This window comes from Penaeus chinensis, chromosome 15 (genome assembly GCF_019202785.1).
Source record: "Penaeus chinensis breed Huanghai No. 1 chromosome 15, ASM1920278v2, whole genome shotgun sequence".
NCBI lineage: Eukaryota > Metazoa > Arthropoda > Malacostraca > Decapoda > Penaeidae > Penaeus > Penaeus chinensis.
The window spans coordinates 24052698-24065711 of NC_061833.1; the positions used below are offsets into that span (position 1 = coordinate 24052698).

General features: G+C 51.7%; 2 protein-coding genes across 2 annotated transcripts in view; both read right to left on the reverse strand.

The window, feature by feature from the left end:
- The window catches only part of LOC125032909, a 20591-nt gene extending 19779 nt beyond the window's left edge, over nt 1-812 (reverse strand). The window contains exon 1 of the mRNA XM_047624301.1: nt 634-812. The gene's annotated coding sequence lies outside the window, so the exon portion shown is untranslated. The remainder of the gene's footprint in view (nt 1-633) is intronic.
- A 577-nt stretch (nt 813-1389) lies between these two features.
- Nucleotides 1390-9149, reverse strand: LOC125032897 (serine/arginine repetitive matrix protein 1-like). Its single transcript, XM_047624283.1, has 3 exons — nt 8376-9149; nt 7949-7989; nt 1390-1471 (listed from the first exon to the last, which is right to left on the reverse strand). The coding sequence occupies exons 1-3, from the start codon at nt 9147-9149 to the stop codon at nt 1390-1392; spliced, it is 897 nt and encodes a 298-aa protein (XP_047480239.1).
- Between the last annotated feature and the right edge of the window lie 3865 nt (nt 9150-13014).

The following is a 13014-nucleotide window of genomic DNA, read 5'->3' on the forward strand; positions in this document are numbered from 1 at the left end:
TAAACAGGATTTGAACTCCGTTGTTCCGGTTAGTCTGGCTTAGTTTTAGTCACGTGATGCATGCCTGGACGTCCATAATTCAGCTCTTTACGTGCCCAATGAGGGACAGAGGAAGCTGGCACTCGCCTGAAAATGCACGAGCCGATGCGTCGTTTGTGCCCCGTATATCAGCCGCACGTGTGCAAAGGAGGCAATCGGGAGAGAAGCTGAATCAATTAGAAACGTGACAGGAAGGAGAGGGGGCGAGCGCGGATTATTGCTGGCAGGACAATCATGATAAAGCAAGGCGGGGAAGGGGAGCATAAACCGGCGACGGTGTATTGCCATGCACGACATGTGGTCAATAAATATCCCAGGCTGCTAGCGTGAGAATGCGTCGGTCCTTCCCGCTGAAGCTCAAACCTGGAGCTTGTGATTGCTGTGAAGACCCTCTGTCAGCACCTCATGCGTTGTCGCCATGCAGCTGTCGAACCCCAGCCGCCCCCCTCCCCCCCTCCTTATCAGTATGTCATCGAGACGCCCCCGACCCCGTGGAGAATCACTTGTGCAGCATCACAACAACGCCGAACGCGGGCAGGAGAGCAGGAGAGCGGGAGGGGGCGAGAAGGTAAACAAAGACACCAGTCTCCTTACCTCAGCGATGCCGCCGGGAAGCCAAGGTGCTGCTCGACCTCCGATCACTCTTTCCAGTCACGAAGGCCCAGCCGAAGGTCCCAGCTGAGTACGAGGTTGTGACGCAGCGGCGAAGGAAAGAATATCGTAGACACAACCTCCCCATCCGCGACGATCGACCGCGCCGCGTGCACTGGCTGGCGGGCCTCGGCCTCCCCTCCCCCTTTCTCCCCTCATCCCGTCCCCCTCACGTTCGGCCCCTCCCCTCCCTGCCCTTCTCTCCCCTCCCTTACCCGGACACTCATGCGCCAGGAGGCAAATGATCATGTAGACTCAACAAGGCTGTGAGTAGAGCGGGATTTACTGGCCATCGCTCGCTCCTCTGTTACCTAATCCGCTCATGAAGGCCACGAAAAGGAGAACTTTCGGTTAGTTATCGTACCCGTCGCCCGCCTGCGTTTACCGAGTTACGCTCCGGGGCTGATTAATTCAGGGTAGATAACACCTTGGCGGCCACACCCGATTTCCCTCTACCTATCTTGCCATCCCTGGCCCCTCGTTGACCGCTCGCCACCTCCTCCCCTCGGCGCCCATTGTCTCGCTTCCCCTCCGGCCATTCGCCCCTCGGGGTCGTATCCCCGTGGCTGCCCGTGACACCCTTGGGCTCGCTCCATTCTTGGCTCTCGCTCCTCGGTCGCCCTTGTCCTCCTCCTCGTGCGTGCTCGCTCGTGTTCACCCATAGATATCACCCTGCTAGGTTCTCCGAAACACTTCTTCCTATGGCTTCCCACGTCCACGCTCGCGAAGACTCAACGTCTCGTGTTCATGGACGTCATCCAACTCTTTGTTAAATTCCAACCTATGCACAGAGCTTGCCTATACGGTTCTTTCTACAACCGACGACGTATAGGTTTCCTCTCCTTGCTGTATTTCCGCTCTGTACCTGCGTCCTCTCCCAATACCATTCCCTCCACTCATACTCGGGCTTTTACAGTTCTACGCCATCTACTTTAGTTTGGCAGTTCCTATATTTAACACCCGATTTCCGTTCCAGCTCCCTTCCGTTCTTTCAGCACCACTGCCTCGTATTTATATCTGCTCGTTTCTCTTCTTTCTGTTCTCACCTTCGTCACAGATTGATTGATAATTTGTATTGTAATTCTACTCGTAATATTATTAAGCTTTATCATTGACTACATGAATAGCCTTAATAGCCTTGCTGTATCCGGTACGAATCACGAAGATAAACACATAAAATCAGTCCTCTTTTATTTCCGAAAAAAAGGGACTTAAGACGTCATATTTTCACGTTTCCCGAAAGAAGGTCAATTCCTCACGTTCTATCTATCTATCTATCTATCTATCTATCTATCTATCTATCAATCTCTCTCTCTCTCTATATATATATATATATATATATATATATCTCTATCTATCTATCTATCTATCTATCTATCTATCTATCTATCTATCTATCTATCTATCTATCTATCTCCATCTATCTATCTATCTATCTATCTTTCTCCATCTCTATCTATCTATCTATCTATCTTTCTCTATCTCTATCTATCTATCTATCTATCTACCTTTCTCTATCTCTATTTATCTATCTATCTATCTATCTATGTCGCCCTTCGAACTCCACGCAGCCTACCCTCCTCCACGCGATGCCTCTCACGATTCCCTGCAGTTTCACGTAACATCTGGATGAAGTTGTCTGTCTGTTTCTTGTCGTGATCCTTTTCCTCCTATCCCTTCTTTCTTTTCTCTCGTTTATATTTTCTTTCCTTCTTCCTCTCCTGACATCATCTTTCCCCATCCTCCGCATTCTCCTCTTTTATCTCTCTCTCTCTTTTCTTTACCCAATTTATTTCGTCTTTCTATCTTCTTGTCGCCCTTCTCCTTCGTCTTCCCTTCCTCCTTCGTACTTCCCATCTCCTTCTTTATTCTACTCCTTCTTCCATTCCTCCTTGTCCCTTCCCATTCTCTTTCATCTTCCTCTTTGTCATCTTCCTTTCTTCATTCCCCTCTCCTTCCTCCTCCTCCTTTTCCTCTTTTCCCATTTTCATCTTTCTTTCCCCTCTTGTCCTCTATCTCTCCCTCCCTCCTCCCTCTTCTCCTCATCTTCCTCCCACCCTTTCTCTTTACTTCCTTCCTTTCCCATATACTCCATCCTTCTTCCTTCTCTCTTATTCTCCTCCTTCTCTCCCTCCTCCTTACCTCCTTCTCATTTTCCCCTTTTCATTTCCTACTCTTCCACCCCATCCTCCTTCCGCCCTCTTCGCCTCCTCTTTCTCTCCCTCCTACTTACCTCCGTCCTCTTATCCCTCTTCATACCTCATTCTCTTTCATCTCTTCCTCCTTCTTTCCTCTTCTCCTCCTACTTTCCTCCATCTCCCTTAACTCCTTCCCCCTTCCTCCCACTTCGCCTCCTTCTCTCCCTCCTTCCTCCCTCTCATTCTCCTCCTCCTTCTCTCCCTCCTTCCTCCCTCTCATTCTCCTCCTTGTCTCCCTCCTTCCTCCCTCTCCTTCTCCTCCTCCTTCACTCCCTCCATCCTCCCTCTCCTCTTCCTCCTCCTTCTCTCCCTCCTTCCTCCCTCTCATTCTCCTCCTCCTTCTCTCCCTCCTTCCTCCCTCTCATCCTCCTCCTCCTCTTCCTCCTCCTCTCCCTCTCCCTTTCCTTCTTCTCCTCCTTCCTCCCTCTCATTCTTCTCCTCCTTCTCCCCCTCCTTCCTTCCACTCCGCCTCCTCCTCCTTCTCTCCCTCCTCCCCCCCCTCCTCCTTCTCCTCCTCCTCCTCCTCCTTCTCTCCCTCCTTCCTCCCTCTCCTCCACCTCCTCCTTCTCCTCCTCCTTCTCTCCCTCCTTCCTCTCTCTCTTCCTCCTCCTCCTTCTCTCCCTCTCCTCCTCCTCCTCCTTCTCTCCCTCCTTCTCCTCCTCCTCCTTCTCTCCCTCCTTCCTCCCCCTCCTCCTCCTCCTCCTTCTCCTCCTCCTTCTCCTCCTCTTTCTCTCCTTCCTTCCTCCTCCTCCTCCTCCTCCTTCTCTGCTTCCTTCCTCCTCCTCCTCCTTCTCCTTCTCTGCTTCCTTCCTCCTCCTCCTCCTTCTCCTCCTCCTTCTCTCCCTCCTTCCTCCCTCTCCTCCTCCTCCTCCTTCTCTCCCTCCTTCCTCCCTCTCCTCCTCCTCCTCCTTCTCTCCCTCCTTCCTCCCTCTCCTCCTCCTCCTCCTTCTCTCCCTCCTTCCTCCCTCTCCTCCTCCTCCTCCTTCTCTCCCTCCTTCCTCCCTCTCTTCCTCCTCCTCCTTCTCTCCCTCCTTCCTCCCTCTCCTCCTCCTCCTCCTTCTCTCCCTCCTTCCTCCCTCCCCTCCTCCTCCTCCTTCTCTCCATCCTTCCTCCCTCTCCTCCTTTTCCTTCTCTCCCTCCTTCTCTCCCTCTCCTCCTCCTCCTCCTCCTCCTTCTCTCCCTCCTTCCTCCCTCTCCTCCTCCTCCTCCTTCTCTCCTTTCTTCCTCCCCCTCCTCCTCCTCCTCCTCCTCCTCCTCCTTCTCTCCATCCTTCCTCCCTCTCCTCCTCCTCCTCCTTCTCTATCTCCTTCCTCCCTCTCCTTCTCTTCCTCCTTCTCTCCCTCCTTCCTCCCTCTCCTCCTCCTCCTTCTCTCCCTCCTTCCTCCCTCTCCTACTTCTCCTTCTCTCCTTCCTTCCTCCCTCTCCTCCTCCTCCTCCTCTTCCTCCTCCTCTCCCTCTCCCTTTCCTTCTCCTCCTCCTTCTCCCCTCCTTCCTCCCACTCCGCCTCCTCCTCCTTCTCTCCCTCCTCCCCCCCCTCCTCCTCCTCCTCCTTCTCCTCCTCCTTCTCTCCATCCTTCCTCCCTCTCCTCCTCCTCCTCCTTCTCTCCCTCCTTCCTCCCTCTCCTCCCCCTCCTTCTCTCCTTCCTTCCTCCCTCTCTTCCTCCTCCTCCTCTTCCTCCTCCTCTCCCTCTCCCTTTCCTTCTCCTCCTCCTTCTCCCCCTCCTTCCTCCCACTCCGCCTCCTCCTCCTTCTCCCCCTCCTCCCCCCCCTCCTCCTCCTCCTCCTCCTCCTCCTCCCCCCTCCTCCTCCTCCTCCTCCTCCCTTCCCCCTCCTCCTCTCCTCCTCTCCTCCTTCTCTCCCCCTCCTCCTCCTCCTCTCTCCCTCTCCTCCTCTCCTCCTCCTCCTCCTCCTCCTTCTCTCCTCCTTCTCCCTCCTTCCTCCTCCTCCTCTCCCCTCCTCCTCCTCTCTCCCTCCTCTCTCCTCCTCTCCTTCCTCCTCATTCCCTCCTCCTCCTCTCCTCTCCTCTCTCCCTCCTCCTTCCTCCCTCCTCCTCCTCCTTCCTCCTCCTCCCCTCCTCTCTCCTCCTCCTTCTCTCCCCTTCCTCCTCTCCTCCTCCTCCTCCTCTCTCCCTCCTCCTTCTCCTCCTCCTCTCCTCCTTCCTCCTCCTTCTCCTCCTTCCTCCCTCCCTCCTTCCCTCCTCCTCCTCTCCTCTCCTCCTTCTCCCTCCTTCCTCCTCCTCCTTCTCTCCTCCTTCCTCCTCCTCTCTCCCTTCCTCCTCCTCCTCTCCTCCTTCTCTCCCTCCTTCCTCCTCCTTCCTCTCCTCCTCCTTCCTCCCTCTCCCTCCTCCTCCTCTCTCCTCCTCCCCTCCTCCTTCCTCCTCCTCTCTCCCTCCCTCTCTCTTCTCTCCTTCTCCTCCCTCCTCCTCCCCTCTCTCCTCCTCCTCCTCCTTCTCTCCTCCCTCCTTCCTCCCTCTCCTTCCTCCTCCTCCTCTCCTCCTCCTTCCTCCCTCCTTCCTCTCCTCCTCCTCCTTCTCTCCTCCTTCCTCCTCCTTCCTCTCCTCCTCCTCTTCTCTCCCTCCCTTCCTCCCCTCCTCCTCTCCTCCTCTCTCCCTCCTCCTTCTCTCTCCTCCTCTCCTCCTCCTCTCTCTCCCCTCCTTCTCCTCCTCCTTCCTCCCTCCTCCTCCTCCTCCTCCTTCTCTCCCTCCTTCCTCCTCTCCTTCCTCCTCCTCTCTCCTCTCTCCTCCTCTCCTCCTCCTCCTCCTCCCTCTCCTCTCCTCCTCCTTCTCTCCCTCCTTCTCCTCCTCCCCCTCCTCCTTCTCTCTCTTCTTCTCCTCCTACTCCTTCTCTCCCTCCTTCTCCTCCTCCTCCTTCTCTCCCTCCTTCTCCTCCTCCTCCTTCTCTCCCTCCTTCTCCTCCTCCTCCCCCTCCTTCTCTCTCTTCTTCTCCTCCTACTCCTTCTCTCCCTCCTTCTCCTCCTCCTCCTTCTCTCCCTCCTTCTCCTCCTCCTCCTTCTCTCCCTCCTTCTCCTCCTCCTCCTCCTCCTTCTCTCTCTTCTTCTCTCCTACTCCTTCTCTCCCTCCTTCTCCTCCTCCTCTTCTCTCCCTCCTCTTCTCCTCCTCCTTCTCTCCCTCCTTCTCCTCCTCCTCCTCCTCCTTCTCTCTCTTCTTCTCCTCCTACTCCTTCTCTCCCTCCTTTTCCTCCTCCTCCTTCGCCTCTCCTCTCCTCCTTCTCTCCCTCCTTCTCCTCCTCCTCCTCCTTCTTCTCTCTCTTCTTCTCCTCCTCCTCCTGCTCTCCCTCCTTCCTCCCTCTCCTCCTCCTCCTTCTTCTCTCCCTCCTCCCTCTCCTCCTCCTCCTTCCTCTCTCCCTCTCCTCCTCCTCCTTCCTCTCTCCCTCCTTCTCCTCCTCCTCCTTCTCTCCCTCCTTCTCCTCCTCCTCCTTCTCTCCCTCCTTCCTCTCCTCCCCCTTCTCTCCCTCCTTCCTCCCTCTCCTCCTCCTCTCCCTCCTTCTCTCCCTCTCCTCCTCCTCCTCCTTCTCTCCCTCCTTCTCCTCCCCTGGCAACAGTGTTCACCCAAATCCTATATTAGATCTCTAACTCCTCTCTGTCTGCTGCCGTTGAATATAGCATCGTAACCTTCCATTAAGTGATCAGAGAGCGGATATAATTACGGTGGGACTTTTAAATGCTAATTTCATATGTCGGGATGCAATGCGATGACGATTATATTTTAATATATTTTATCTATGTATTTATTTATTTATTCATTCATTTATTTGGGCTTTGGATAATTCTGAAAATGTTCTGCTATTATTTTTGTGCCGCTGAGCTACCTGGGGAATTCTCTTGACGAGGCCGCTCTCCGCTCTCGTGCACAGACTTATGTCTCTCTCGCTCTCTTTCTCTATTTCTCTCGTTCTCTCATGCTCTCTGCTCTCTCGTGCTCTCTGTTCTCTGTTTCTCTCGTTCTCTCGTTTTCTAGTTCTCTCTTTCTCTTTGTTCTCTGTTTCTCTCGTTCTTTCTTTCTCTCGTTCTTTCTTTCTCTCGTTCTTTCTTTCTCTCGTTCTCTCGTTTTCTCTCGTACTCTCTTTCTCTCTGCTCTCTCTTTCTAACGTTCTCTCTTTCTCTCGTTCACTCGTTCTCTCTTTCTCTCGTTCTCTCAGTTCTCTATTTCTCTCGTTCTCTCTTTCTCTCTGTTTTCTATTTTTCTCGTTCTCTCTTTCTCTCTGTTCTCTATTTCTCCTGTTCTTTCTTTATCTCGTTCTCTATTTCTCCTGTTCTTTCTTTCTCTCGTTCTCTCTTTCTCTCGTTCTCTCACTCTCTTTTTCTTTCCCTCGTTCTCTCTTTCTCTCAGTCTCTCTCTTTCTCTCGTTCTCTCTTTCTCTCTGCTCTCTCTCCCTCTCGTTCTCCCGTTCTCCCTCTGTCTGTCTGCCTGCCTGTCTGTCTGTCTGTCTTCATATATGTGTGTGTGTGTGTGTGTGTGTGTGTGTGTGTGTGTGTGTGTGTGTGTACAATTAAAATCCCATTTGTGTCCAAGCAAATCCAGTTCGAACAAGCAAACATTCAGCCTCCCGACCCGCCCGCAGGCACAGTCGAACCCCCATCGCCAGGAACCCATTACGTAACACCGCTGAGCACCCAGCAAAGGCGACCAAACGAAGAAGACCACAACGCACAGCAAAAACAAATCGATACCAATAAAAAATAATAATAATACACATACGCCTGAAATAAAATAAATAATGAAATAAAATATGAGAAAAATGAGATAAAAAATTAAACATACAAATTAAATAAATAAGAAATAAATGCACATACGTCTAAATCTATATTCAAAAGCGCTTTCGTGAAAATACAAACAAACACAACGGCAGAAAATAAAGGCATCACACGCACCACGCACAGAACAATGCAGTATTCATCGACAGTCGAGCCGATCACGTCTGTGAGTTGTAGGTTGCAGCATTATATGTTTTTTTTGTTTTCCTTTTTATTTTATTTATTTTCTTTAATTACTTATCTTTTTTAGGGGTGGGGTGGGGGGGGGGGGGGCGGTCCAGCAGCACCTCCGAGAATGAAGCATCTGCTGCTCTCCGGCAAAGGTAAACTGCGGTGTCGCATTGGCTCACTGTCCCGGGCATATAGATCTGCCCACTGCAGGCACGAGGAGGAGGAGGAGGAGAGAGAGGTGGAGGGAGGAAGAGGAGGATGTGGGGGATATAGAGGAGAAGGAAATAGAGGAGTGGGGAAGTGGGAGGAGGTGGAGGAGGAGGAGGGGGGGGAGGTGGGGGAGGGGGAGGAGGAGTGCGGGAGGAGGAAGGAGGTGACAGGGAGGAGAGGTGGGGGCAGTGGAAGGAGGCGGAGGAGGAGTGAGGAGGAGGAAAGAGGAGGAGGCGGCGGAGGCGACAGGATCGGAGCGAGGCGGATGGGGGATTCGAGCGCGGATGGAGCGGACCGGTGGGCGCGTGCGGCGGCGGCGGCGGAGGCGGGTACGAGGCACGCGGGCGGCTGCGGAGGGGTGTGCGGCGTGCGGCGGGGGCGGGCGGCGGCGGCGGAGGGGGCGGGCGCTGCCGGACTTGTTCGTCGGCCGCGCCGGCCCCCCCCGGCAACTGGAGGGGGCGGCAGGCGGCGTCGGCGCCTGCTGGAGGGGTGCGGCGTAGCCGGCCGCTGAAGTTGGCGACGGCGCCGGCCGCGTCGAGGGTGGCGCGGCCTCGTGGCGAGGGCGGCTTCCGCGGTCTGATTGTCGGCGCCTCTCGGGAGGGCGGCTGCCGCGCTGGTGTGGGCGTCTACCGCTTCCGGAGGGGCCTGGCGCGGCGGTGTTCTGCGGAGAGGTGGGATGCGGAGGGGGGCTGCGCCCCCCCCGTCTGAGCTCGCGGGCGGAAGTGTGGCGGCCCGGCGGTCTGAAGTGCGCGAGGCGCGCGCCGCTAGGAGGTCGGCGTGCTGCGCCGGCCGCAGGCGCGTGGTGCGTCGTCGGTGGCGGTCTTCTGGCGCGCCGTGCGTGCCGCGCCCACCCCCCGCGGTCGGCGGCCGCGTGGGGCGTGGTGCGGGCGCGGCTGCGCCACTTCGTCGCCGGCGCCGGTTTCGCCGTCGCTCTCGGGCGCCCGGCGGCGCTTGCGTCGCGGTCCTGTTGTGTCGTCCGGCGTGGGCGCGGCGGGCTGCGCCGCTCGGCGGCGTGGGGCGGAGAGCCGCGGCGAAAATCGGCTCAGCGGCGCGTTGCCTCGAGCTCCCGCGCCTCCAGTGTGGCCTCGGCGACCGTCCCTCGCACATCCCCCGTTCTGCGGCGCATCCCCCCCACGTGTTACGGACCGGGCGCGCCAAACATCCCACCCACTATCCAATCATCCTCTCACACGACCTAAGACTCCACCCTATCTTCACTTATCCACCTCTCACTCTCCAACTCCCCCCCCCCCCACCACCCTCTCCCCCCACTACTATCCTACCGCCCAGTCCTTTATATCCGCCTCACTCCCACCTTCCTGGGCCCCCCCCTTTTTTCCTTTTTCTTCCTCCCTTTCCTTAACCCTCCCCCTTTCCTTTCCCCTCTCCTCCCTCCCCTTTTCCCCCCTCCTCTTCTCTCCCCCTTTTTCCTCCTTTCCCTTTTCTTCCTTCTCCTTTTATCCCCCAATTCATCTTCTTTCTCTCCCTCCCTTTCCCCCTTTCCCCCATTCTTTGCTCTTCCTCTTCTTCCTCCTTCCCCCCTTTTCCTCCTACTTTATTTCCCAAACCTCCTTCTCTTTCCCTCTCCCCCCTTAAAAACCTCTTTTTTTCCCCTCCCCTTTCCCCCCCCTCCCCTCCCCCCCCCTTCCCTTAGTCTTCCTCCTCCTCTTCTTCCTTTTTTTTTCCTCTCATTCCTCCCCTCCTCCATTTTTCCCCCCTCTTCCTCTCATTCCCCCTTCCCCTTCCCCTCCCCTCCCCCCCTTTCCCTTTGCTTCCTCCTCTTCATCTTTCCCCTTCTTCCTCTCATTTCCCCCTCTTCCCCATTTCCCCCTCTTCCTCTTTATTCCCCCCCCTCCCCCTCCTCCTCCTCCCCCTTCCCTTTTGGCCCTTTCCCCCCTTCTTCTTTCCCCCCTTCTTTTCCCCTTTTTTCCCCCTCATTCCTTCCTCTTCCTTTTCCCTTCCTCTTCCTCTTTCCCCCTCCTCCTCCCCCTTTCCCCCAAACTTCCTCCTCTTTTAATCCTTTCCCCTTCTTCCTCTCATTTCCCCCTCTTTCCCCTCCCCTTTTCCTTTCCCCCCCTCCTCCCTTTCCCCTTCTTCCTCCTCCTCCTCTTCCCCTCCCCTCCTCCTCCTTAAAGGGGATCAAACTTAGGGCTGACCTTGGGACACTTTTTCCTCGCAAGATTCGCACGGGTTTTGCAGGAGCGCCGAATTCTCTTCCCCCTCGTCATTTTTTGTAAGACGTTTTCTGTGGAATGGCCTTTTAAAGTAGAATTAGACGGCAAGAGAGGTGGGGGCGCTGGGATAAACAAAAAACTGGCTTTTCAAAAAGGGCTTTTCCCTTATCTTCGTTTTGTCACTCGGGTTTTTTGTTTATTTTTTTTATCTCTCCTCCTGTCTTTTAATTTTTTTTTTTTTTTTTTTTTTGGGGGGGGGGGTATGTTTGTCTGAGTCTTTCGTCGTCTGTCTTCATCTCCCGTCTCTTTGCCCTTTTTTTTCTCGGTTTCTGTCTTGTGTTGTTGTGTTGTTTTGGTTGTGTTGGTGTGTGTGTGTGGTGTGTGTGTTTCTGTTCACGTGTTTTTTGCTCTAGTGGCACTACACTCGTAAACCCGTACAAATCAATGGAGGGGTTGTTTTCTAGTACGCCCTTATTACAATTTATTACTCCGCTAACGCCTTTCCCAACTGCTGTATTTTTTTCTGTGAAAGTTTGTTCTATTTTTATAATTCTTTAAAATTTCTTCGACATACTTTCGACTTTTTTCATAAAAGATTATGAAATATTCTCTGATTCCCCCCCCCCCCCCTCTTTTCTCCCTTTCTTTCAACTACTTTTTTTTTTTTTTTTTTTTTTTTTTTTTTTTAGAAATAACTCACACCCGAAGCATCTTCCCTACGCAAAAGGGGGGGACGATATTTAAAACTTTTTTCGTAGCATTTCAGACTTTGAATTTGAAAAAGGAAAATTCCTTGAAACGACAACACACGAGGAAAATTGCTTCCTTTTTAAATTCGTGCAACGCTAAGGAATTGATCTCGGCCATGCTGCTCGCCGGAATCGGGGAAAAAGGTCTTGCTACCTTAAAGGGGGCTTTCTCACAGAGACTTTTTTGGGGCCTTCACAGGCGCGCAGGTAGACACGCTGGCACGCGCGGGAACGCAGACGCATGTAGGTGAACGTAGGGTCGTATTTACTTAAATTGTGTGTTTTGTGGTGTGTTTGGTGTGTGTGTTGTGTGTTGTTGTGTGTGTGTTTTTTGTTTTTGGGGTGTGTGTGTGTTGTGTGTGTGTGTGGTGTGGTGGTGTGTGTGGTGTGGTGTGTGTGTGTGTGTTGTGTTTTGGTGGTGGTGGTTTATGTAGGGGTTTTATTTTTCTACTGCAATATAGCCGACGAAGAAGTTCAGAAAAAGGTTTTGACAAAATCCTTTTTCCCTCGACTTTAGTGGTTTGCAAACCACAAAAAGTATACAAATACATACCTATACACACATATGATTATGTTGGGGTAATTGTTAATATAAAAATATAATATAAAATAATATATAATATATATATATAAATATATATAGAAAATAATATATATTTTTTAAGTATATTATATATATATAAATATTATATAAATAATAATATGTATATATATATAATAAAAGTTGTGTGTGTGGTTGTGTGTGTGTGTGTGTGTGTGTGTATGTATATATAAAAATATAAAAATATAATAAATAATATATATATATATGAAATAAAGTTTGTGTATACAATATATTTGTATGTATTTATGATATTTATTTTATGAAATTATATATAATATATATAATATATAAATAAATGAATAGATACATCAAATAAATATATATAAAATAATATATTAAATATAATATATTAAAAGATAAATCAAACACAATATATATATATTATTTTAATTAAATATTTTATATATATATATATAAAAATTATAAAAAAAAATTAAATATATATTAAAAACCCAAACAGAAAGGGAGAATAACATAAAAACAACAAACAGAGCTAAAGAACCGATCGAACGAGCACATCATCAGCACCGACACACAACACGACAATCGATGCCCAGAAAACATCTAATCATCACTCCACCTTAGACGCCCCCTCCTCCCCCTCCCTTTGTTTTCCCCGCCTCGCCCTCCCCTCTCCCCCCCTCCCCCCTCCCCTCTCCCCCTCCCCCTCCTCCCCTCCCCCCCTCCTCCCCCTCCCCTCCCTCCCTCTCCCTCTCTCCCTCAAAACCCACGCACCACAGTTACCCTCTCCCCCTCCCTCCCCTCCGCGCCCTTTTCCCCCCCTCCTCCCTCCCCTCCTCTTCCCCTCTCCCCCTCCCCCCCTCGCCTCCGCCGATGCACCACGCTCACCCTCACAACGCTCAATACCTACATCAGTTACCTGGCCGTGCATGATCTCTCAAATCATGCACACATGCTATTCTCCTTTTCCCTTGTCCATTTTTTTCTCCTTCTTCCAAGCAGGTGTATTTAAAGGATATTTACCTCTTTTATTTATTTTATGTTTATTTTGTTTTAACTCTTGTCTGTCTCACGAGGCGATCTGTTCGCTTGTATTCTTCACACTCGTATTTTCACATTTTTTCTATCCTTGTTTTTTTTTCTCCTCGTCATCCGTAATTCACTTAAACCTCGGGATTTTTTATTTCAGGTTGGGATGAATTTTCCTTCGCTTCTTCTTTCCCGCTGTTTCTTTCTTGTCTCGTCTTCGTCATCCTTCCCGTTTTCTCTTTCGTGGAGGCCTTCCATGATTTTTTTGTGTGATCCTATTACTAAATTTTCCCAAAAACAAATTTAAAGAAATTTTTTTGGATTTCATAAGGTCACTACTGCTCTTACTACTAATGCTATTTCTGCGTTTACTTCTAACGATTCCTACGTCATTTTCCAATCCAATAACTAGCCTACGACTATTTCCTGAACCTCTGTTGCTACTGGTAAAAGCT